Here is a 26,734-nt window from a genome sequence, read left to right on the forward strand (position 1 = left end):
GACCCCGTCACACCGAGGCACGATTGTGAGCAGCAGTCACATGACCCGACGCGCCGAAAAGCGGTCACGTGACTTCCTGGCGTGCCGGCGAAAGGCCCGAGCATTCCCACAGAGCTTCCCGAGCGGAGCGGAGGCGCGCGCGTTCCCCCGGGCGGCGGTTTGGCTGTTGCCTAACGACGGGAGGACCGGCCCACACACCGGGGCTCCTCCACCCGTGCCAGCCGCGTCTGACGGGGGCATAAATTCCCCGTTTTGGGGCCCCTCCTCCTCTGTCCCAGCAGAATGGTTGCCCCACTAGAGTCTCCCAGAGGTCCTGGAACTCTGCCGCGTGTGACCCCCATGTCCCGCTCTTCCGGCTCAGACCAGTTTCCCAGACTTCAGCAAAAGGGGTGGGAGGAGGGGGGGGGGGGGCTGTAGGCCCACATGAAACAAACCCAAAAGAGAGGGAAGGGGGGCGCAGAGTGGGGGAGAACTGTAAAGCCGACCTCATTCGAATACGGGTTCGACCCTGCAGATGCTAGAAAAACCTGAAAAGACTTCTGCAGATGCCAAAAGATACTCGGTTAATAACAAAAAGGTACGATCCTGTGAAAAAATAATTTTGCTCTGAATATTGATGAAAATAGGTGCTACTGTACAGGAATACAAAGCAGTGTTAAAATATTTCAAATAAAGTCTTTGACCCAGGTCTGCCACAAAGCCAACATTTGAAAAGGCTCTCAGCCTATTCTAATTAAAGGCTTTTGTAAGAGCGGCTCCCCGTGTGAGTGACTCTCCCCGTACTGTAGCCTGCTCTGGAAGCGTTGCTCAGACAACGCTGGCGGTGCCTGATGTCTGGGGAGAGACGTGATGTCACCGAGCCTACAGGAGCAGGCAGAGTGGGTTAAGCAGGGGGGGGGGGGGGGTTTAACTCGTGTTTAACAATTACGGCTTTCATGATTCGGTGCACCTACGACTGCTCTACGCTCGCACGTCTTTGTGCCAGCGTACGCGGTGATTATGAATGAAACACGAACAGGCCTAATAATGATATCGCCCAGGGGTGACCAAATATCCAGCAGCTATTAATAGACCACTTAGAAAATGTTCATATCATTTGAAACCTGCGTTATTAAAACCTGATATGAAGTAGTACATCAGTAGTAAAGTTGTGGCCAAATGTGGCTTTTCATTAATACTGTATCTAAGCTTGGGCAAATAACAAAAAATGGTGATTTACTGTAGCGTGGACCACTTTTGATTATCATATAATTCAACCAATTCCAGTACAAAGAGAGAACAAGTCCATTACTTGGGAGACCTGTACTGAGATGATACGCACTAAACTACGATGCCGATGTTGTACACTTATTAACAACACAAGTACATATTCAACAGTCATAAAAAACACCTCATACATATGAGCACAGCGACAGTATACATTATGCATTTCCTAGCCATCACACACGTGCATGAACATGGGATACAACGTGCATTTCCCACCCACTACTCTACTGCTAGATACATCTGTTGTTGTTTTTAACACCTCATAGAGTTGCTTGTTACCTGATGCTAACAACCTGTTGTGAGGCAGGGCTGTGGGTGGCCACTGCTCACGTGGTGAACAGACAGGAAAACAACTGATTTTTGAAAAGCTTTTTAAGGTGAAAAACAAAAACCAGCAGTCCCTTCGGCTCTCCATGAGCAGGAACGAAGATCACAGCCTTAGCTGAAGAATTATGCTCTCCTGTCCCGGATTTTTGTTAAAATCTGCACACACACCTCCAGACGTCCCTGTCACCGGGATACGGCCTCCCTGCACAGTGGCAGCCGAGAGCGAGGTTGCCTGTCTGGGCAGGGCGGCTTTGCGCCTCAGCCAGAAAAGCAATAACGTCCAACAGGCTGTCTCAAGCTCCCACAGTCGTGACACGCCGTCCCAGCCCGTATACGTCTGTGGGGGAGGGGAGGGGAGAGGACAGGAGGCTGGCAGAAGTCCCAGCACCCACCAGCAGAACTGAGACGTCATCACCATGGTAGTATATCACCATCCACTGAGACAGGGTGGGCAGTGGTAAGAGGGTTTGGGGCTGAGTGAAATGTGAGATCACAATTATGTGATTAGAATATTCTTTACCTGAACATTCTAATGCTGATGTCACAATCCCTACTGGGAACTGAAAGCAATGGAGTTCTAGAACACTGACTTGGAATTTTGCAACAAAAGAAACCTACTCTTCAAAGGGTTAATGAATATAATAATTCCCATGTGTTTTTATGCCCCCACCGCTTTTCTCACAATATGGAAAGCCCAGTCGTGTTCATCAGCACTCATTGCTGCAACCTCTACTATCAATTTGGGAGAGCTCAGACTAGCATGAGCTCTCCTCTGAAGCACGCGATGTCAGCCACTGCATCTAAATTACACCATAGTCTACGAACTAGGCTTCCCCAGACACAGGCAGGGGGAAGTCACTTCATGTGCAGCTCAACAACCAGACCACTGGCGCCCAATCCACCAGGGGTGAGGGGGTCACAAGTGCTGTAAATCCTGGCCCAATGAAACACTACCCCCCCCCCCCCCTCCGACCCCGACCAGTGCTCGTGTGAACTGTGCCTGGCCACGAGGGGCTGTTGGCCACAGTCAACACTGGCACAGACTAGCCCTGAAGCCATACACTGGAACAGTGCCCAAACGGATAGCAGTCTGTGGGGCCCATCCATGCACTGGAACAGTGCCCTAACAGATACCAGACTGTGGGGCCCATCCATACACTGGAACAGTGCCCTAACACATACCAGACCACGAGACCCATCCATACACTGGAACAGAGCCCTAACAGATACTAGACCACGAGGCCAATCCACACACTGGAACAGTGCCCTAACAGATACCAGACCATGAGACCCATCCATACACTGGAACAGTGCCCTAACAGATACCAGACCATGAGACCCATCCATACACTGGAACAGTGCCCTAACAGATACTAGACCACGAGGCCAATCCACACACTGGAACAGAGCCCTAACAGAGTTAACCACTCAGCAGCCCCATCTCATGCATATCCGAGTGTCCGTTTAAACTCGGGAGCAACCAATCTGTCCCTCGGGGACAATGAAGAACCACTGACTGATTAATGCTGAGGTAGGTATCAATATTCCGTTTCATAATTAATATTCTTAACATTCCTCTGGCTCAGGCAGCCCCTCCTCCTCCCCTCTGAGCACATAATGTTTTTCAGAGAGTAAAGAGGCTTGAAGACACTGGACCACAGATACAGAAGACAGGACGTTCCGACTAGGATCAGGCTGTAAATGGAAACTCTTCACTCTCTAAATTAGACCTGCTAAAAGGAGGAGAGAAACCTGCAGAAAAGCAATACAACACATTAAAACAATTCAGGGCACAGCTTAACACGCACATATACACACAAATACACTTATCCATGCACACACGCAAGAAAACACACGCGAACAAGCACACACATGCACACACACACACACAACACACGCACACACACACACAAGCAAACACACACACAAACAAGCGCGCACACACACACACACACACACACACACACACACACAGTGAATGATCCAACCAAACTGCCATAGGCTTCTGGCAGCTTTCAAGGTCAACACTGAAGGCTACTGTAACCGGAGAGGGTGAAAAGAACAGCTCAAATCCCCTCCCGAACAGCTCAGATCCGGCCGCGTTGGCCCTGCCTCCTCAGCAGGTAAACGCTCCAGAACAGCCGGTGGCAGATGACAGAGACGCTGCCGCCTTGCGAGTCTCTCACTGGGGGAATCGAATCACGAGCTCTGCAGAAACGCCTTTAAGCTCTCCGGAGCGGCTGCCGCCATAACGAGGGCGGAGTCAGACTGCTTCCCTCTCTGCGCTTTCTTCTCAGGGTACCTTAGATGGCTGTCTCTCTCAGCGGGACGCGGTTCCCGGCTGTGCGCTACGATGCAGACGAAGACACAGAAACACTCTGACGCTTGAAGTGAAACCACACGCTAATTCAGTGTCACTGAATTGTTATTAATAAACCACAATTCAATGTCGCGGAATTTTACTGATAAACCCCAATTCAATGTCAAAATATTCTTAAAAAAAACACAATTAAATGTCACTGAATTTTATTGATAAACCCTAATTCAATCTTACTGAATTTTATTGATAAATCCCAATTCGATGTCAATTCATTTTATTCTATGACACGTGATGTCACCCGCCACCTCTTATCATGCCGTAGTTTGTAGGTACGATAGCCGATACCAGATCATGGGACCCATCCATGCACTAGAACAGTGCCTTAACAGGATGAGCCACCAGACAACTGTTACTGCTCCATTATTAACAAGGGACAATTACTCTTCTTGTTCTTTGCCCAAAAGCAGCGTTCTGCTTGGGACCTTAGCATCCAGAACACATCTCAGTGCTTCAATCACTGCACCAAACGCCAACAACAAATCTCACTGGCACTAATTTACACAGAAAGTGCTCATTGACTTTACATGCAATGACTGGTCTCTCTCAAACCCTCCATTGTTTTACAATTTTTTCCTCTCAAGTCATTTTCTGGAAAATATAACAGCTTCATTCCAAGAAGTCATTTTTCATAAATAAGTATCCCCGTGGAGACTGTGTTCAGGGTTTTGGCAATATGGCAGATGTTCAAGGATTTGATATTTACCCACACGCGCACACACACACACACATTCATAAATATGTATGAGCGAGCAAACTGTTCACCAATGAATTATGACCTGCATGACGGATTGGTAGAGGATGACATAATTAGTCTGAGTGGGTTTCTGCGAAGCAAAAAAAGCTTGCTGATACAAAATCCAGACAGAAACCCAAAAAAATATACTGAAGACAAGGGTTCCGCCTACAGTCTGTTGCTGTGGAAACATTCGTCATAATTTTATTTTGAGCCCACATTGTATGAGAGAAAGCAGGGACACACAGCCCTGTTTGTGTTCCTCACACTGCACAACAATGATCTCATGCTCTCTGACCTCTCCCTACCCAGAATGCCATGCACTTGGCTCCGACACACTTAATTGACTGCAGAGACGCAGGTTTGGGATAGCGTAGAAAGTGAGGCAGGAAATTACATCATAGCTGGAAGCCGAGACTGGCCATGGAACCATGGCTTCCCTCACTGAGATGTTATTTGTCCAAAATTACCCCAGTTTAACTACAGTCTGACAGCAACAATTAGCTACGGCAGTGAGAGTACCTCCAGGCAGGCCTGCAGATAACCAAGGTGGGGGGGGGGGGGGAGCTTTCAGGGGCCCGGTCACCTGATAGGGCACAAGACAGAATCGCATTTCAACCCCCCCTCTGATCTTCTGATCACGATCGCATCGCATCCCACCCCACCCCATCCCACCCCACCCCACCTTACCCCTTCCCACCTATGATCACAATCACTATCGGGAGGGGCCCAAATGAAATTCTCCATAGGGCCCCTGAAAAGCCAGAGGCAGCCCTGCCCCCAGGACAGAATCACGGCTAGCCGCACACGTAGCTCGACAGAGGTCGTCCAGAGTCTACTCTCCAGAGACACTATGTTTAGAAACGGAAAAACTCTGTGGTCGCCTCAATGGGGAACGTTTGGACAGAGCAGGGCTACTATTAATCAAGACTCAAAACCGTCCCAGTGCTGAACAAACCCAGCAGGTATGCGCGAATCTACTTGTGCACATGCAGAATTTCAACATGACTGGTTCACGTCTTTTCCTGAAGGGATTATGGGTAGAAACGACTGAAAAAGTCATAACGTCCTTTTCAGTCCACTCTAGTGGCTAAACGATCATCAGAGTGAGCTAGACTCATAAATCCCCCAGCTGTGCAGTAGTGGGAAGGAATGGGGTTAGCCCAACTGTGGGAATCAAAGCAGTCAGTTCTACTGGTTCTTTTTACACTTACTTTCTATGTATTTCACCCTTCTTAAAATTTTCCTTTTCACATACTTTCACATACATACAAATTGTGTGTTCTGTTTTTGGCTTTGTTCCATTTTAAATAGCTTCTTCTTATCCACTGTGAAGCATTTAGTAAAATCTAATTCTAAAAACTCAACAGCAACATCGCTTTCCAAATATAATGACACGGTTACTCACAAACATCCACAGACCTTGTGAACCGTTTCATCAAAAACAGCTTTCTAATGGAGTACGCCAACTGTGTTTTTCTGTATAGTCTCAACCAAAGCACACCAGTATAATAATAATAAAAATAATAATAATAATATTTTTAATATTTTTAATTATTATTTGAGTAATTGGTATGGTATTGGTAGCATCACTTATGCCATTATCATATTATTATTGCAGTACGGTTCTGGGTTGGCATAGTTAACCCACATTAGCACTATAACAATCCTGAATGTACACTGTCTCTGGTATAGGGGTGTTATCTTGATCAGTAGCACCACTGGCTTGTGTGGATCCACATACGTTCCTTCACATTTTAACTCTGCATAAGAGCACCTGCTAAATACTGTATATATAATGTAATGGAGATTCTGAGTATGGTCATTGATTTGATTTGATTTTTAAACATTAGCAAAATGGCTGAGTGGTATGTTGTGTTAGCCGGTCTTGGGCTGAGAATCCCGGCAGGGACACCAGCGCAGTACCGCTAAACTCTCCACGCTCCGCCTGACCTTACCAGAGGAACCCCAGCTGTGTAAATCGACTGCAGGATGTTTATAGTGTCAAAAACGCAAACACATTATGTCACCGCTCTCCAAGGAAGGCCGGCGACCCGATTCCACATTTCTATGAGTAACCGAGAAAGCGTTCGCGTAGCGTGTGTCAGACGTGTGCTGTCCCGAGGTTCCGTGTGGTGCTGTGTGGTCCGTCCTGAGCGGATCCGCTCGCCTCCCCGCCCGGGAGCGGGTTTACGTTCGGCGGTACGCTCTGGTGCACGGTCGACCGCAAGCAGGAGAAAAGAAAAGAAAAAAAAAACAACGTCAGTGAGGTCATCACAGGGCTGCGCTTCCCGTCTACGGCTGGCGTGGCGCTGCGTTCACGTCTGCCCTCGCTGCGTGCCAGCTGTGCCAGCTGTGCCACCTGGTCTCACAGGGTACCCCCCCCCCACCCCCAGACCGGGCACAGACCGCTGGGATAATGGAGGCGTCACACAGACTAGGGTCCTAGAAATATTAAGCAAAATGAATTCCAGTAACTCCAAACAGTATGTGAGAAATACGTCAGGCAAGTAGAGGACAGAATTATGCAGAGCAACTTACATGCTTTACATACATATCTTATATAGGTTCATAATGGTAGAATGAAGTGCATTTAATCTCAGAGAACAGATAAAAGTGCTGCACATGAATGAACAAAAAACAGCAAGGAAATAAAATAACTGGTTGCTTCTCCAAATGTGGTTTATGTAAACTGTTCCTTATCCCCTTAAATAAACCAAGTCAAATAATATCAACAAGCACTTAGACAAAAACTATCCCAAAATCAACAACGCTTACAGAACCACATTAGTAATGCAGTAATACACATAATGTTGGACTACTTCCCAAGCTATAATTCCTCTGCAAAGTATTTCTTAGTGGAAAGCTAAGACAGTGTCTGACATCAAAAATGCAAATTTCTGCAGGAATGTTCATTGAACAAGTATTCATGCTCGTATTAAATGGAGGAATAAGGTTACCGATTCTTGAAATGCTTTGACTGTACTGTGTGTTTATTAACACATGACATCAGAGGGCATTGGGGTTTAGTGTAGTGTGCAGAGGGCAGTGGGGTTTAGTGCTGTGTGCAGAGGGCATTGGGGTTTAGTGTAGTGTGCAGAGGGCAGTGGGGTTTAGTGCCGTGTGCAGAGGGCAGTGGGGTTTAGTGCCGTGTGCAGAGGGCAGTGGGGTTTAGTGCTGTGTGCAGAGGGCAGTGGGGTTTAGTGCTGTGTGCAGAGGGCAGTGGGGTTTAGTAGCGTGTGCAGAGGGCAGTGGGGTTTAGTGCTGTATGCAGAGGGCAGTGGGATTTAGTGCAGAGGGCAGTGGGGTTTGGTGCTGTGTGCAGAGGGCAGTGGGGTTTAGTGCTGTGTGTAGAGGGCAGTGGGGTTTAGTAGAAAGTGCAGAGGGCAGTGGGGTTTGGTGCTGTGTGCAGAGGGCAGTGGGGTTTAGTGTAGTGTGCAGAGGGCAGTGGGGTTTAGTGCCGTGTGCAGAGGGCAGTGGGGTTTAGTGCCGTGTGCAGAGGGCAGTGGGTTTCAGTGCCGTGTGCAGAGGGCAGTGGGGTTTAGTAGCGTGTGCAGAGGGCAGTGGGGTTTAGTGTAGTGTGCAGAGGGCAGTGGGGTTTAGTAGCGTGAGCAGAGGGCAGTGGGGTTTAGTGCCGTGTGCAGAGGGCAGTGGGGTTTAGTGCAGTGTGCAGAAGGCAGTGGGTTTCAGTGCCGTGTGCAGAGGGCAGTGGGGTTTAGTGCCGTGTGCAGAGGGCAGTGGGGTTTAGTGTAGTGTGCAGAGGGCAGTGAGGTTTAGTGCCGTGTGCAGAGGGCAGTGGGGTTTAGTGCCGTGTGCAGAGGGCAGTGGGGTTTAGTGCCGTGTGCAGAGGGCAGTGGGGTTTAGTGCCGTGTGCAGAGGGCAGTGGGGTTTAGTACCATGCGCAGAGGGCAGTGGGGTTTAGTAGCGTGAGCAGAGGGCAGTGGGGTTTAGTGCCGTGTGCAGAGGGCAGTGGGGTTTAGTGCAGTGTGCAGAGGGCAGTGGGGTTTAGTGCCGTGTGCAGAGGGCAGTGGGGTTTAGTGTAGCGTGTGCAGAGGGCAGTGGGTTTCAGTGCTGTGTGCAGAGGGCAGTGGGTTTTGGTGCAGTGTGCAGAGGGCAGTGGGATTTAGTAGCGTGAGCAGAGGGCAGTGGGGTTTAGTGTAGTGTGCAGAGGGCAGTGGGGTTTAGTGTAGTGTGCAGAGGGCAGTGGGGTTTAGTACCATGCGCAGAGGGCAGTGGGGTTTAGTAGCGTGAGCAGAGGGCAGTGGGGTTTTGGTGCAGTGTGCAGAGGGCAGTGGGATTTAGTAGCGTGAGCAGAGGGCAGTGGGGTTTAGTGCCGTGTGCAGAGGGAAGTGGGTTTTGGTGCCGTGTGCAGAGGGCAGTGGGTTTTGGTGCGGTGTGCAGAAGCTGAGCTTCAGCGGCGTGTTCTGAAGCCTGATATCTCCAGCTTAGGGATGTCTCTCTCGTTGGAGAAGACCGCACGGGTGATGCGAGATCCAGGACTCCCCTTCTTGCTCAGCCACACCCTCCTGTGGACAGGGAGAGAGAGGTCTCTGTTACCACAAAACAGAGACTTAGTACGCCTTTCTTATAACCAACAACACAGCACAAAACATAAACTTAGCATGCCTTTCATATAACCTACAACATACTTACCACAGAATTGAAACTTATTATGCCTTTCTTCCAACTGACAACACTTACCACAGAACAGAGACTTAGTATGCCTTTCTTATAACCTACAACACATTTACCACAGAACAGAGACTTAATATGCCTTTCTTATATCCTACAAAACACCGCAACACAGAACTTAATTTTCTTTTGTATTCCCACTGTAAAGCGTCTTTGTGAGGCCGTCTCTGTGCAAAGCACCGTACAAACAAAGTTGAATTGAATTGAAGAGAAGAATGTGTCAAATGCGTCATACTGCTGTCTGAGAATCTGAACAGCGTCTATGCTGTGGCCCACACTCCCTACAGTGCTCACTGATGCAGGGCTGAGGTCTCCAGACCTGGCAGCCTGTGCTCCAAGACTTTATGAAAGCGATTTGCACGACTGTTCTCATATCGATTCAAACACTATCAGCATTAGCCTCTATTTCGAGAATACCTCGGAGTGCCCTGACATTCTGATCGCCTGCCGCAGTCGAGCAGGACGGGACAGAGGTTATCGCTCGTTTTGGGGCAGACTGGGCCGATTTCTTCCCAGGCACTGACACAGAGGCAGGGATAGTGCAGCTGTGCGATGCTGCAGCGGTTCACGGACAGACTGCCAGTTCAAATCCTGGAAAGGAAACCGCTGTTCTAGAATGTTCTTTATGTGGAGAACAAACAGGATGACAGTGTGTGGTTTGGTTGTAAAACCAGACCCACGTCAAACAAGCATTTCAAATCCTTTAACTCCTTAGATGCACTAAAGATTTTAGAACCATTCCAAAATGGCTGAGAATGTTCGGCTGAATCAGATGAGATGACTTTTTACAGTCTGAATCCTGGTGAAAGTATTTGTTTATTTTTAAATTGTAATTATCCTGCAGGAATTATCCCAGTGCCTGGCTAAAAGGTTTAAGTATTTCAAATATAGTATTTGGCCTAAGATCTATTATATCAACCACTGAGGAAATCACATGCTATTAATGCTTTTATGTGCACTGTGCTATTAGAATAAATTAGAAGTTTAAAAAGTTTATTTTTTGGCTGTAAACACTGTGCAGTGAAGCACACGATGCAGAAGAAAGTACTACAGTGACAGGAGCTCGGTTCGGGGGGGGGGGGGGGGGGACACACAACCAATTAAAGCCTTCAGAACAAGGCGCGCAATTTCTTTAGCCAAACAATGCCGTAAATGAATCAGCGAAAACCAGCTGACCCTGCAGCCCTCCAAGACTGGATTCTGGAACCTGCTGTCTAATTTCACCGGAAAGCATACAAGGCTGGATAAAAAGCAAGTTGATCTGCAGGCTGGAAAATCACATTCCTTTCCTGAAATTAAGTTTGAGCTCGTACATGTCTGGGGAAATCAGTGGGATTTTTCTCACAGGGTCCCATATGCGGAACACGGAACCTTAATGCAAACATCCTTGTGCCTGTTCAGCTGGGTATGCAGTATGTTTACTATCCAAAGAAGACTTTCCTAAGGGGAAAAAATACGGTCAACTATCCAAAGAAGACTTTCCTAAGGGGTAAAAATACGGTCAACTGGCCTCGCTGTGAACTCTTAAACAGATGTTTAAGGTTCACATACCCTAGATCAGGGGTGTCAAACCCCAGTCCTGGAGGGCCACTGTGTCTGCTGGTTATCAGTGCTTTTCAGCACTTAATTTGAGTCTCTGATTGGCCAAAGAGTCCACAGTCTAAGAACTTGACTGGCTGCTGACTGAAGTCAGCACAAAAACTACAGACACCCCTGCCCAAGATGATGCAGGTTCAATTAAAACACAAACCATGGAACCGATTTGTCTTCGAATCTTCAAATGACTCAAATCGCACGACTAAAATATCTTTGTGAAGAACAGAGAGACAGACGGAGCAAAGTTTTCTTCAATGTCATAATGCCAAGTCCCCCCCCCCCCCCCCCCCCCCCCAAGGAACAGCTCTGAAGCTGCCACTCGTAAGAGCGCCTCCGTTTCTTTTTTCGGTTCCCACTGCCACCTCCGGAAATTGCGTGGGACGGAGACCGATTCCGCGCGAGCTTTGGGCTACTGAAGGACAGGGGGAGAGGCGGACGTCCTCGTGCCTCACATCCCCCCCCCCCCCCCCCCCCACGAGCGGGGACCGCTTCTGAGCCTCGTTAAATCGCCGCGGGAACCGGCTGACAGGCAGACGCTCGTTAGCCGCAGAGCGGCCCGTTCGTAGGGCCAGGCTGTGCTCCAGGAAAATGAATCAGCCAGCCTGACTGAGGGAAGCGGGCCTTGGTGTGAGGAGAGCGCGCTGAAGCGAAGACGTCATCTCTGGGAACCTTTTTACGGACCCCAGTGCCCCACAGCGCTCAATCCTGATCAACAGAATGCCTTCTCCAGAAAATGACACACATGATAAAAATTCAGTCAAATCATAGTAACTCAGAGCAGTACAGACTGCCATGAGTAGTTCTGTAATATACAGAAATTTAACCAGTGTGACGTACGCTTTACTGTTGTTGACATTTGTGTCTAATTGATAACTCTTAGAACACGAAAACCAGAGGGAACGTGTTTGTCTAAAGGCACCAGGAATGTTAATCGAAGTACACATCACCGTGGCTTACTCTCTGTCATAAGCCAGGCAAAAGCAGTGTGGTTCAGAGCGATAAGCCCCGCCCACCCCACTTTACGAGACAGGGCCAATACTTTCAAACCCATCAACTCAGTGAAGGCAGGTCAAAGATGGAGACACCAATTAAAACCGGTGAGCTGAAGCAAAGGGGTCCCCTCTCTCTGGGCGCTTAATGGACCCCAGTGCCCCATAACGCTCAGTCCAGTGTAACAGCAGCTCAAGGTCAAGCAAAGTCATCTGGGAGCTCTGAAACAACACTTGCAAAGCATGCTGGGTAGGAAAGAACAAGGGAAGCTCAGTTATCTTTACATTACCTTCCAGTTATCTAGCAGATACTCTTATCCAGAGCAACTTACACAACTTTCTCATTTTCACAATAGTAAACCCATTTATACAACTACCTGCAACCTTTTAAAGTATCTACACTCTGGCCCACACTTCCAATCTAACTCCACAGGCTGTATCTGAAACCTCTATAAAATTTCACCCTGCCTTCTTTGATCGGGTCAATAGACCAGGTAATTTTTTTAAAAGGTAATTTTTTTTCTTAAATCTGTTGCTCAAAAGTACACTGCAGTCAGACTAAACCTGAGAAGTGTGCACTGTCTAGATCCTCAGCAGACAGCCTTGCGATGGCAGTATAAAAGCGAATGTTTTCTTCCTGCATGTTAAACACAATGAGCAGTCCTGGGCTATAGGTTTTAAAGCAGGCGGCAGGCTGAGATGGACATCTGAGGGCAAAGCGCTCGGATGCAGAAAGCATACATTAGTTTGAGCGCATGAGTCAGAGGACAGATTCCCTGCCCGACGAGTCGAGCCATAGCTTTTTCCGTCACCCCCACCCCCATGAAATGGCGCCTCAAATCTCACCCCCCTCAACCCCCCCCCCTCCCCACCCCCCATAGACAGAGCTAGAAACAAGGTCGCCAGACTGAGTGATTGACCCTCTGAAACGGTGCGCTTTTAAGTGCTTAAAAAGCACAAACACAAAAAAATAACGCAAAAAGCCAGGCCAATATTCTGCAATTGCTGGTAAAAGACAATACAGTCTAGAAGGAAAAATCTTACAAAGTACATAAGCCGTCTTTTCTACAGTTACTGAAAATGAAGTGTTCGCCTGGTAAACTGTTCTAACAACCAGGAATTTCTCTTATGACGGGATCATTATTATTTGCAGAGAGCGGCAAATTACATCTTTCATCTATTTAAAGTTCCGACCAACCGACGACTGAACTGAATGGTTTGGTTTTACCTTTTCACCACCTCAGTGTGAAGAACGCTACATAAAAATAAACCAGATCGATTGATTCGTCCGCAAAGAGCTTGTTTTGACAGCCGGTACACCCCTTGTGCTCAGACTACGTGTTAATCATCATTGACGTGCAATTATCTGCTGGATTAGAGCAGAGACCCAGAGGAGATGTTCTCAACACACGGTGTCCAAAAACAGCCCCCCCCCCCGCCCCCGCCCCCCAGATTAACGAGACGGACACATGGCGTGCGGCAGGCTGGCCCGCTCTGGCGGACAGCCGCTCAAATAACAAACAGGGAAGCGCAAGCCGTGCGTCAAGCGAACAACACTCATCTACCGCCAACTCTGTGTCCCAGTGTAACGGGTCTCCCGGACGCCAGTCTTCACCAGGCCTAACGGGGGAGTGCAGTACGACACCAAAGGCACGTTAAGCCCTGGGTATGCTTCAGCGGGCCAAACAGAGAGACCCAGTTTTATACCAACAGCAGACCCCAAGGGCAGCCCTGTACTACCCGCACATCACACACGACGCTGTCCAGGCTCCCCTCCCACCCCAGGATCACTGCAGGCTGACCTGGGCCCTGTTTCACAAAGCGGGATTACTGAGTTAGCAGGATAACTGCGCCGAGCAAAACAGCCACTTTTTACTGCAGTCCATGTTCCAGATTTGGAAGGGTTTCTGGGTTTTACTGAGTGCAGTTATGTAGCCAATGCAGTAATCTTGCTTTGTGATACATGCTCCTGCGCCCATATTCATAAAGTGTAATAATAAAGACAACAACTCCTTGCATTTATATAGCACTTCCCTCACACGGAGTGCAGGCCCTGCTCTCCCTCCTCTGGTGAAATCTCATCACTTCATGTGGCAGTTTCTTATCCGAGCCTTTAAAGAAGAGGGTAAGTGAATTACCCTATTGCTGAAGTCCCATGATAAGCCCAGACTTATTTAATAAGTGTATGAGGGCTGCTTGGGGAGTGTGTGTGTGTGTGTGTGTGTTTAAGAGAGAGAGAGAGAGAGAGAGAGAGAGTGTATAGGGCATGCATGTATGTTCATGTGTGTATGTGAGCATGCATGTGCTCTTTACTTTATGTATGTGCATGCCTACATGTGCACATGTGTGCAATCTGTAACTGCCTGTAGGATTTAACTAGCTGAAATGAACAACACAATTGCATCAGATGGGTGGCTGCTTTGGCTCCTCGTCTGTCTGAAGAAATGAACATAACATCTTCTCATTCTTCTATGTTTTTTTGCAGCACTAAAACTAAAGCAACTTTGAAAATCATCAACGACCACCCTTCACCACAGCCATTGTTGTTTTCTGTGTTTGGTGTGGCAAATGTTGTCACTTCTGCGTTTGCAAGTAAACATGCTTGCACAAACGCGCTCACACGTTCGCTCAGCGCAAAGGAACACTCCGCTTAACATTTCCTTCCTTTTTAAAAAGTACCTTTGGTGAAGACAAAGAAAACTGGGCACAGTTCCACGCACAGGCACTTTGGAGCAACGAAGGACTGGGAAACTCAGCGCCCAGCTGGCACAGCGACCAGGCGCAACACGTATGACATCACACAAGCTAGCAAAGCTAACTTAACAGCAGCATCCTCTGTGCTTATAAGGAGCTGCCATTTACTTCTTGCCTGCAACTCCATCAAGACCTGCACGAGTTTCAGCTTTCACCTTCAAGGAACCCGCCTAAGCAGAGGAAGCTGGTGGTCCCTGTTTTTCAACCTTTATTTCCACAGCGGATATTTGGTCGATAGGTGTTCACCTGGTGCACTCAAAATTGGGGCAGGTTTCTGCACAACCCCACCATTCCATGTGTGTGAGCCGGGTTGCCAGAGCTGGGCCCATTGTCTACAGAAGGAAAGGAGGGTCCTTTTTTCCAAGCTGAGAGGAAAGCAGATAACATTCAAACTCCCACGTTGGAAGGAATTCAAATCTTACCCCTGGAATAATGTGTTCGGCAGAGTGCAATTTCAGAAAATAAAAAAAATATGTCTTATAACAATGCAAGTGCTGCAGAAGAGGAACGTGGCCCAGTTCAAAGGCCTGTCAACAAATACATTTATCTCAGAATGTTCAGCTGTCACCCTCCCCCCACGTAACCATATTCAACAACTATATGTGTTATGATCAAAACCATGTACTATTACACTTTCTCAAATGACAAAGAAAGTTTACATCCAGCATTTTCACCACAAACTATTGAGATGCATGCTAAAAGCCGAGACGAGTTGGAAGCCGGTTCCAACTCGATTAGCACGTTAGCCCCCCCGCTGGGTGCACGTTAGCATACATTGCAGTTCTCTCTTTGGAAAGATGGGGGAGCTGGCGGTGGATCCAGGGGGCAGACCAATTCCCTACATCACTGTCCTCAGTGCCACACACTAAAAAGCAGGAGAACAGCCAGGCTGACCTGTACATCTCAGCCTATCTGACCACATCTGTGGGGAAAGGACCTCTTATGACTCGTATTCAATCATGCCACCTCTGAAGCCCAACAGCATACTGCCTAAGGCTACTCAGCTACTCAGCTCCAGGGCCAGCAGATCACAGTGTCTCCAGGTATTTGCTCCGACCATTCACTACACCACCTGATTTCACCACCAAGCTCGCTCATGAACCAAGGAGGTGTCTGCAGGACCTGGAGTTGAGTAGTGTTGGCCTGAGGGGTAGAGAATGAGGTCTGGACATCGAGCGCCTGAGGGGGTATGAGAAAGTTTGGGGGGGGGGGGGGCAACAAAGACATGCAGAGGAGGCTGAGCTGGAGCACAGAAAAAAGAAAAGGATAGAGGGAGCGCTCTCTCTCTCTTTGGAGAGATTCTCGTCTGGCCAGCTCTGCCCGGCTAAATATTTCATGACCGCACTCATTTTTCCACTCTCGCTTCTTCTGGCCTTTGTGGGGGAAGAAAGGCTGAGGTTTCTGCTTAGCTGAGTCCTTGTGGAGTTCACACCTCCGGGGACTATAATAGATACCGAGCTAAGTCCAGCCACCCCAGACACTGAGTAAAACAGACGGGTTTGGGTTCCAGGAGGACGTCTTTAATGGAGGGCGTGGGTGGGCCACTACTGAGAGAAACACAGCCTTAAAGGAAAACTCTGGCGATGCGAAATTCATTCCAGAGTTTATTATCTGGTCATTTGTAATGTATTTTACTTTGTCGCTATTTCATATTTTTAACTGGCTATTCTGTCAAGCTTCTTCCAGATCTAGTCAAGCATGTTATTCTCCTACATTAACTACTTTTGCTACACCCTTCATGAGAACATTAGCTAAAAGGCTAAACGCAAAGAGGGAGATTGTGCCCATGGCCCCAATCCCCCCCCCCCCCCCCCCACTGTTACATTCTGGGCTGCTGAGGCTGGCAGCGCGGAAGAAATCGGACGTAAAAATAAGCACTTGGATTGAGCCCATGTTGACAACGCCTGATTACAGACGTCAATTCCGTGTATTTTTCAAACTAGGAAAGGATGCGAGGTTAAAAAAAACAAACAAAATAAGCGACTGGAATACACCCAAGATCCTGCTGCTTGTGCATCGCAGTGCATGCTGGGAGAATTTCACAACATTTATTTCCTGATTTCATAAAAGGAAGGAATATTCTCACACAAAAACACATCACCTTATTGGCGCTGTAAATGTTCAGTATTAATGGCTCAACGGTGAAGTAAAAAAAATGAAATGCCTCATTGGACCTCCACACCGACCGCACTGCAGTGAAACGGTACGGCTGTGGAGAGTGTGAGGAATTGGGTTATCTGTGAGAGCCTTCAGTGCACTCGAGAGCTTCAGCACGTGGAGAGGGAGGTGAGGGCGCTGTGACATTCCAGGCTGGAGGAATGTGGAAGGGAGGCAGCGTGGAGCAGGGTGTGTGCTCTGTGCCCTCCACCCCTCTCTCTCCCATTCTTTAGGTGGATGTATGCCCTCTCTTTCTCTCTCTCCCATGATCCCTCTCTCCTGCCTGCTTCAACAGTGTAACTGCCCTATTGCCTGCAAGCTTTCGCAGTATGTGTCTCACTCTCTCCTATTCTTCAGGCGTATTTTATGCCCTCTCTCTCTCTCTCTTCCTGCACAGTTCAGCCGTATGTGCTTTGTCTCTCTCTCTCCTGTATGCTACAGCAGTATATGTGCTTCAGTGGTAACCTATATCAATTCTTTTTTTTTATTGTGTGCGAGCATAAATCATTTGGGTCATGGGGGCCCCTGGGAAGGAGCGGATGCTGAAATAGTTTTTGGGGTGGGTGGAGGGCTGGCCCCTCCGCACGGCGGAGCTGCAGAGAGCCTGCAGGAGCGACGCTCGGGTCCCCAGCGTCGGGACGGCCCGTGAACGCAGCCTCCTACACACGCGGACGTGACGCACGCGGGCTTCGCTGATTGATGCGCGCGGGCATATCATTACCGCGCCAGCCTCCCCGCGGTCTGATGGCTGGCCCAGTTTAGCTCACAGGCAGAAATGCGGTGATGAGCCGCCTCTGGTGCTGGCCCTGTTCACACACTGCTATTTAGGACAACGGGCCCATCTGAGCCCCATGCTGTGAAGGACAAAAAAAAATCTGCCTCAATCTCACGAATGCAGCCAACTAGCCTAGGCCACACACACCTGCATAGAGCTGCGCACACACACACACACACACACACACGCACACGCACACAGACACACACTCTCTCTCTCTCTCTCTCTCTCACACACACACACACACAGTATCACACACACAGAACTAACAGATGGCCTGTTTTTGCCTTGCTTGGCATATGCGTTGTTGTTCTTTAGATATGGGTTATCTCCCTGTCCAAATGCAGTACTGATATCCTTAATTATGCACTTGTGATATCTGCGAGAAAAAGCAGTTCATATTTAACCTGAATAAAAACTGCCAGGGTTCTGCTGCGTGACTCAGTCAGTAGAGACGCTCACCATGAGCGCAGGCTGGGCCCTATAGAGCAGCTCAGTCAGTAAACGAGCAGCTCGGTCAGTAAAAGAGCAGCTCAGTCAGTAAAAGAGCAGCTCTGTCAGTAAAACAGCAGCTCAGTCAGTAAAAGAGCAGCGCAGTCAGTAAAAGAGCAGCTCGGTCAGTAAAAGAGCAGCTCGGTCAGTAAAGGCTCCCACTGCGTTCCTCAGTTGGTTACTGTAGCTGAGTCATCACAGGACTGAGCCTGGTCTATGCTGACCTTGGCGTGGGCTGGGAGTCACATCTTCACATGATGCGGGTGTGTTTGACTCGCCCGGGGCTCCTCCTCGCTCACGCAGTGCTGCAGGCTGCGAGTGGTCAGCAGAGGAACACTCCCAAAGTGCTCATCAGCTCCAGCTGCGCAGACAGCAGGGAGCAGAGAGGGAAGAACAGAGGATCCACGCACCACATCCCAGAGTACCCCAGAGCATCCCCGAATGTCCCAGAGTGTCCCAGAGTACCTCAGGGCATCTCAGAGTATGCCAGAGCATCCCAGAGTGCCCCAGAGTACTCCAGGGCATCTCAGAGTATCCCAGAGTGTCCCAGAGTATCCCAACTTGTCACAGAACATCCCAGAGTACACGAGAGCATTCCAGAGCATCCCAGACTATCCCAAACAATCCCAGATCATCCCAGAGTATCCCAGCCATGTGCTGGAGCAGAGCCACGCAGAGCTGAAAACTGGGCGTGGCCGGCACACAGCACACACCCATGGGACCGAGGCAGGGAAGGCACCACCCATCCGTCTGCTGGCGGTCCAAAGCGACGCCCAGCCATGTGCCACCTGTCGAATCGCACGGCAACGAGGACTCTGATCCTCCGCAAATTAATCTCTCCCCCCAGACCTCCACATCAGCCAGCGGTAATTGCATTGGGGGGCGGGGGGGGAGGGAGGGGGGGGTTGCAACTTTAAATAGACGCTTTAGTGCCCAGGGATGGCACCGTTACCACGGCAGCAGGGATGGATCCCAGTGCAGCTGTATCATGTGACTGGCAGTGGTGGAGGGGCAGCAGTTGGGACTGTCTATGAGCTCATCCCTCCCTGTGCTCAGAGCTACCTGGGGTGGGGGGTGGAGGGGGGCAGCTGGGGCTAAGGCATTAGTGCCGTGTTGTAGGATCGTGCCCTATGAGCCAGGATCAGGATGAACGATAACACGTTCATAGTCCGAGGTCAGCAGATCACACAGTCCCGGAGAGCCAAACACGACCCAACAAGCGTGCCCTGTGCACCATTAACCGTGCAATCAGTCTGTCATCACACCGTAACTTCACTAACCCTTTGAAGAGTAGGCTTTTTGGAATGCTCTTTCGATTTAATTCTAACTGTCTTATAGAACTCCATTGCTTTCAGTTCCCAATAGTGATTGTGACATCAGCATACAAATGTTCAACTGAGAACATTCTAATCACATATATTTCTGATCGCACACCTTAAAGGGTAAAGAGGCTAAAATGGAGGGGACTTTATACCCGTCCACAGCACTCAAACGCAAGTCAGGACTCAAGCATATATCTGACTCTTTATCAGCGGCTGATAAAAAGTGATCAAAGTGATGACAAGTATATGAAGGCCAATGATGTGAAGTGGCTGTGAGCGATCGGTGCCCGAAGCTGGGTAAACCGTGTAATTTACGAGCAGCTGGGTAGCAAAGCCATCGGCATAAATCTGCTTCCTGCAGTGCACTGGCAACCAATTCTGCAGATTAGGTAAGCCTTAGTGGGAAATCATAGATCATTTTTCTGCGTTCTGGAGGCAGCGTGGAGCTGCCCGCTTTGGTCACGTTCAATTGCTCCCAGATGGACATCGTTAGCGTGGTAGCTGTTAGCTACAGCTGTGGTGAAGACATTAACTTTACCAAGACCTCACAGCCACATTAAAAACCAAAATCTGTTCACTCTGTAGGGCACAGTCGACTGTGCTACAGCACGTTCTCACATGAAAACACTTCCCCTCATCCTACACATTTTATAGCTCTTTTATAGGGTCCCACGCATAAGGAAATGGTGCTTAATTAGAAACAAAACACTCGTTTCGCCTGTTTTGAATTCTGCACAACAGATTTTACCCTAAATCAAACTGGTCATCATCAATGGCAGTCCATACACATCTGGGGAAGGGAATGTAGGAGAAGGAGGGAAAGTAGGGGAGGAGGGAAGGTAAGGGATGGGGGGAGTGTAGGGAAAGGTGATCAGCAGAAATAAATTTCACCAAGAGTGGATAATGAAGAAACCACCAATGGGAGAAAAGCAAAGAATGAACGGCATCCATTTTATTTCCCAAATCCAGTGTATTGGTTCTCTGAGACATGGCAGAGGATGCTTCATCTTAATGTCTAAAAGATGAAGACATTAATCTTAATGCCCCCCCCCCCCTGCACCCCCCGCCCCCCTGCCAGATATATTAACAGCATGAGTCAGATTTTCAGTGATTCCGCCTGGTAAAGAACGATTGTGCATTTCCGATAGCCCCCCGGGACCCTACGATGAGGTGAGGTGAGGGGGGGGGGACATTTTTCAGAGCGGAATGAAAATAGGCTCCTGCTGTTTCTCTGTCTCTGCGTGGTTAATTCCCTCATCCCGGAGAAGCCAGAGAGAGAGAGAGAGAGCTTCTGAGTGACTCATCCGTCCACACTGGAGTAGGCAGAAAAGGTCACGCCCGGGGTGACGTAAGGTCAAAGCCACATTATTTACAGCCTAAAAGCCGCTTTTGTTCTCCTTCCTGTGTGAACCCACGCCCTGAGCCGACCAGAGGAGGATGGGCTCCCCCTACTGCGTCTGCCTCCTCCCAAAGACTCATCCTGCTCGCCTTCCAGGTAGTTTACCCCAGCCACCGTCGCCTCCTGGGGTCTCCAGGACAGGGTTCATTATGAAAATGCGCTACGTCAGTGGTTTCCAACCCTGTTCCTGGAGATCTGCCGTCCTGTAGGTTTTCACTCCAACCCTAACAAAGGCATTCCTCACTTAACAGCCAGAGATGGTAAATGGTAAATGGACTGCATTTATATAGCGCTTTTATCCAAAGCGCTTTACAATTGATGCCTCTCATTCGCCAGAGCAGTTAGGGGTTAGGGGTTAGGTGTCTTGCTCAAGGACACTTCGACACGCCCAGGGCGGGGTTTGAACTGGCAACCCTCCGACTGCCAGACAATTGGTCTTACCTCCTGAGCTATGTCGCCCCTATAAGATCTTGTTGAGATCTTGTTGAGCAGCTAGTTAGCAGAATCTTGTGAGCCAAATTAGGGTTGAAATGAAAACCTACAGGATAGTAGATCTCCAGAAACAGGGTTGGGAACCAGTACGCTATAAAATAAAATAAATAAAATTTGACTGAATGAATGATTGATCTACTGAAGGCTGCCAAAGTGGTTTTAAAGCATCAGCTGGAGTCAATCACCAAACTTTGAGGCCAGGGTACATTCACAAGCTGCAGAAAGTGCACTGAGCAGTCAGATCTACACTTGTGTTTTTTTTTAATGGGATGGAGTCACTTCATTTAGTGAGCAATGACACTGCAATCTAAGCCGACTGAAACCCTCCCACCCCTGGGTGATGTCAGAGCCAACTATGCAGTGTGGTCAGGGGAGACGCAGGATATGCAGGGCCTCCCTGGTGAAAATCCAGCAAAAAAATAATAAATTCTTCAATTGCGTATGACTGCTCATTAACTTTTATTTTGGGATTTTAAACATTTATTGGTCATATAAATACCGGTGCTGTGTGCAGGATGTGGTTTGGAAGGCAGTGGGTAGGACACGCCCCTATACGCGGAAAAGCTCTGTACCTTTTCGCCGGGCTTCTTCGTGGAATCTTCTTCCACCACATGCATTAAAATTTTCTCAGGACTGAACGCGAACAGTTTTTTTTTTTTCCAGGGAGCACATGTGCTCCAAAGTTGAAAAATCTACGAGCACACCACTGCATCCCAAATAGTAGATGTGCTCCAACGTTACTTTTCCAGTCAGTACACATCAACTTTCATGAGCAAATGCTCCTGAAATTGGAGAACTGTGGAGCCCCGTTTCTGTGTGCTGAAATTAGTGAAGTCAGTTGGCACAGGGAAGGCAGGGGGTGATGTCCTGTGTCTACCTGGCTGCCCTGACCACACAGCCCTCATTCACACGGGTGGTACCTCATCACTCCAGACAGTGCCCTGTGTGCGGGTTCAAGCTTATCTCCAGAGGGGCCCGTGGTCTGGTCTCGAACCCAGACTGTGCCAGTGCCAGCTCTGGCCAGCAGCCCCGTAGGATGACACACATTTGGCTCCAGCGCTGCTCAGGAATGGGAGGGTTTCAGCCAGCTGGGATATGCCAGCACCTCACAGTGCACTAGTGACCCCTGCTGGTTGATCGGGCACCAGCAAGCCTGTCTGTTGATCTGTGCACAAAGTTATGCCCTGTTGATCAGAAGTGTCTATCCACTTTTCAAGACCAACTTGCAAACTGTAGAGTGACAAGCAGTGGCTATCACCATATGCCTCAGAGTAGCACCCATGCTTCAGAGTACAACACATGATTCAAAGTAGGGTATGAGCTTTAGAGTAGTGCACATGCTTGTCTGTACTCTCACAGATCAACAGAGGTGGTTTCAGCTATAAACACAGAATAAATCCTATTGAGCATTACAAATTTGAGATACAAGTGGTGCTAAGTGCAGGGAGAACAATTATGACAAATGCAAAAACAACTGAACTAGTCTCAGGAAATGCTTTTGTCTTTTTCCATGCCAAGCTTTTGCTCAGGAATAGGTTTTCTAGAGAGTTCTACATAAAGTTACGCATTGGTAAAGGGTTACCCCTGCTGGAGAGACTGAGAAAGGCACCCAGGATAAGAATAATAATGCATAATGACAAGAACAGGTGAATCATAGATAAGCAGGTAATACACGACCACCATTAAAATGAAGGGGTTTCCCTGCAATCTGCTTCTCAAGGAATGTACTAATCCCTTTATAAGTGACTGATAACCGCAACGGAGCGCTGAGTACTAAGCTTTCATACTGTAATTCTTTGTGTGCTTGCTGATTTCTGATCATTTTCAAAGAAGACATTTACAGTTCTATTTAAAAAAAAACAACAACTATATTTCCAATAGGCCCAGACTTTTACATACAAGTATGCAAGCAGTTAATGGCTGTCATTCACAAGGCTGTCAGTAAATCTATCTAAAATGTCAGTCCAAGGGGTCGGACTCACATTTCTTTGACTTTTTCGGGAGGACCCTGCACCTGTCCCACCACGGTGCCTCCGCTGGTGTTCTTCACCCACCCGCACAGGCCCAGCCGACGCCCCTCATCCTCGGCGTACTGGGGCACCGGTCGCCATGGCGACGAGAGGACACAGAGTGAAGGGCAAATAGGTTAGGCCCACAAGCACGTGAACACGACCATTTGCCTTATAACATGGACACTCATATCTGGTCTTCAAATCCAAATCCAGTCCTGGTTTTCTTTCCTCCCAGGTAATTAACTGAACAATTAGTGCTGCTGATTGACCAGACTGTCTTCACACCTGACTCCCAGGTAAAGGGAGGGTGGAAAACCAGCAGTTCTCAGCCCGTGAGGACCATGATTTGAGTAGCAGGGCCTTAACTACATCAGATTACATCCAGTCACTCGACACAGCAATACCACTTATCATCACCAATCTTTGTCACAGCTCACAGAGTCCTGTGTTTGCAGGTGTGATGTTTTTGTTAGGTGTGATGTTACTGTGAGGTTAAGAAGCAAGAAAGATGCTTTCTGCAATATTTTATACTGTCTAATATCAGCTTACTGCAGTGATTCCCAAAGCGGAGTGGCACGGGAAAAATTACTAACACCTAAGGGGAGCCTGACCAAAAATCCCACTGGCTTAGTGTAACACTGAGGAACTTACCATTCGGAAGCAAACACCTGTAAAAAAAGAGAGTAAGAAAGATTAAGCAATTAACGTATTCTAGGAAACACTTTTTAATGTAAGCTTAGATGTCTCAATGCGTCACACTAAAAAAAATAAATGTAAAGGTAAACCGTGCAGGCCTACAGTATGCATGCGAATAATTATTAATTAAGGCAGCATTTTTTCAGTCAAAAAGTGCATGAATGTAAAGCTTAAATACCACCGAAATGCAGCACTCGTTGTCGCCAATAACATGCACGGTACACGTGTAGCCTAGGTTCCAGATGTTCAGTTCAGGAAAATCGTTCGGAAAGAACCTTTGTATACATTGCTAATTTGTACGTCTTCAAACTAGTACTTGGCATAAATTAAGTTCGCAGCTGTATGACAGCGCTGTTTTGTGTTGTCAGTCCGTTCTTAAACAAATGTTATGTCCTTGCCGACGGCTTGATAAGTTACAAAACAATAAATATACTGAATAAAGTAATGTAAAATTACAACCGGGACAGTTGCAATATTTTACCTCAACCTATAATTAGCAACGCATTTTACAACTTTATTTTATAGCCTGTCTCAGCAGGCGAAACTAAACCGTAACACTCAGAACGACCATGCACATGCTAACGATTTAACCCACCAATTCATGATTCATCGAAACAGCAAAGGGCAAAAAATGTATAATTTTCTGTCATGGGCAGTCAACGTCACCGCTGAATAGAAATATAATCAGTGTCTATAATAAGACGAGCAGAAAATAAACACGGCAGCAAGCAAACTCTAATGCAGGAAATATGGCTGCATATTGACTAGCCTACTATAAACCTTATAAAAGAACGGATTACCTACCCTGCACATGCCCGAATATCTCAAAATCGACGGAGCACAGTTTACCACCAGTGTCAGACCCGTCATTCGACATCGCAGGGACTACAAGTGCCTTGGCCACCGCACCAACTACAAACGCAGACCTTTGACAGGCATCTCAAATTACTGTTCAAGCACTCAAAACGAGCGTAACTCTGTTGCCACTTGTAAATGGCTGCGAGTCATAATGCCCACTGCCCATTTCTCTGTGATGTTTATTCGTTTCCATTGTCACATTTGCTTACATTTGCAAAACATGTCCAATATCCAGTCTATTTTACATTATTCATAAATTAAATACTTATTACATGTACAAAAACATTAATAAAATGTATTAAACATTTGCTAAGTGCATAAAACATTTCAGGAATAAAACACACCACGTTTTATTTGCTAAATCTATTAAACATTTACATACATAAAACATTCCCAAACAATTTAAAACATTACATAATGCTTAATTTATTCAACAAATCGAGCATTTACTAAATTAACCTTTTTTTTTTTTAAATATAAGAAGCTAAAAAAAATGTTTACAACAATTTCTGAAAACTGCCAAACTAAAAAACGCTAATGTAGAATCTAGCCACTAGATGGCAGGCAAAGCACTTGAGTAGTTGAAACTCTCACACACTGGGAGCCAAATGAAATGAAAAATGAAAAAAGGGCTTTTCATAAATTCTCAATATTTAATGCAACGCAGATAACAATAATGAGATAATACTAAGATAACAATTCATATAATTTTAGAGAACTGTTGGATCAAGGTTCGGTTTGATCCGTTCAACCATTCTCATAGGAACATTTTCCTATCAGAACTCCAATTATGCGTTTCAGTACTTAGTTACATCATTTAAGTCAGCGATTTTATTTTTTTCAAATTTCACGCCCATACTTTTTTGTCACCAAGGCCAGACTGTTGATTGGAATGAATTAATGAACCTGTCGAGACCTTCCTTATTTGGCTAATAAACACTCAATTGTACTGCTCTTATATGGTTTCTCTTCCACAAATAATGACGTGAACATGAACTTTTAAAAATGTGTTCAACGGCAAATTAAGAATAAACGTGCTTAAAATGACTTGTGTAGCTTCTTGTGAAGGATTTCTGAGCATTAAACCCTTATTCCCCTATCAATAACAAAAGTCCTGTTTTCCAGGCATTTCAAATACAAAATTGTAACTCATGACACAAGAAACGTTAGTGAAGATTGACAGGTGAACGTTAAATCTGGTTTCCAGTTTTGACTTGATAAAGCGCATAGCCATTAAGTCTCGTGTCCAAACCGTGTGGGAAATCCGGCGGGTGACTCCTTCACATTTTCAGCAGCTGAGACCTCTGTGGCACCTGACTGCGCTTCATTTTTATCCAGATTTCCTCAACCTGGCAGTGCTTTTTATTCTCGCACAGTCGCTCTTTATAATTCATCATCTTGCTGATGTTCAGACAACTCCCCCCGCCGAAGCTTTTTGCGAGTATTGGGAGGGAAAGAGAGGAAGATCCATTGCGCTTTAATTCCGCTTTCGTATTTTGCGCTCGTCGCGCGCCGGCCCGTCGCTCACAGGTAGCCGCGCGAGCTAACCCATCATCAAATAGTCATGCTGGCAATTAGAGAGCTTTAGGGCTGTTCAGAAGTGCTTGCGATGAAGGCGTTAACTTTGGCCGCTGGCTGACAGCTCTGGGTCACTCAGTCAAGCCTAGCACAACCACACTCCCCCCCCCCCCCAGCCCCCCCCCCCCACACACACACCTCCCATTCCCCATCTGGGACTGGCTGCTGACTTGTGTCATTTGGCATTTTGAATATTTTAAGCTGTGGGATTTGGGT

At 47.6% G+C, this 26,734-nt stretch overlaps 1 protein-coding gene across 1 annotated transcript; it reads right to left on the bottom strand.

Moving 5' to 3' along the window:
• Nucleotides 1–8,995: 8,995 nt before the first annotated feature.
• On the bottom strand, nucleotides 8,996–25,054 carry LOC118217954 (acylphosphatase-2-like). Its single transcript, XM_035400209.1, has 4 exons — nucleotides 24,887–25,054; nucleotides 24,038–24,054; nucleotides 23,357–23,466; nucleotides 8,996–9,232 (listed from the first exon to the last, which is right to left on the bottom strand). The coding sequence occupies exons 1-4, from the start codon at nucleotides 24,957–24,959 to the stop codon at nucleotides 9,118–9,120; spliced, it is 315 nt and encodes a 104-aa protein (XP_035256100.1). The 5' UTR covers nucleotides 24,960–25,054; the 3' UTR covers nucleotides 8,996–9,117.
• Nucleotides 25,055–26,734: the final 1,680 nt, after the last annotated feature.

The sequence above is a fragment of the Anguilla anguilla genome, chromosome 18 (assembly GCF_013347855.1).
Source record: "Anguilla anguilla isolate fAngAng1 chromosome 18, fAngAng1.pri, whole genome shotgun sequence".
Taxonomy (NCBI): domain Eukaryota; kingdom Metazoa; phylum Chordata; class Actinopteri; order Anguilliformes; family Anguillidae; genus Anguilla; species Anguilla anguilla.

What these genes read in the sequence shown, in the direction of transcription:
- LOC118217954 (XM_035400209.1), bottom strand. Translation starts at nt 24,959, where the DNA reads ATGTCGAATGACGGGTCTGACACTGGTGGTAAACTGTGCTCCGTCGAT. An exon ending in CCCGAAAAAGTCAAAGAAAT is followed by an intron (nt 9,233 to 23,356) that starts GTGAGTCCGACC and finishes CCCTGTCCACAG; the next exon opens with GAGGGTGTGGCTGAGCAAGA.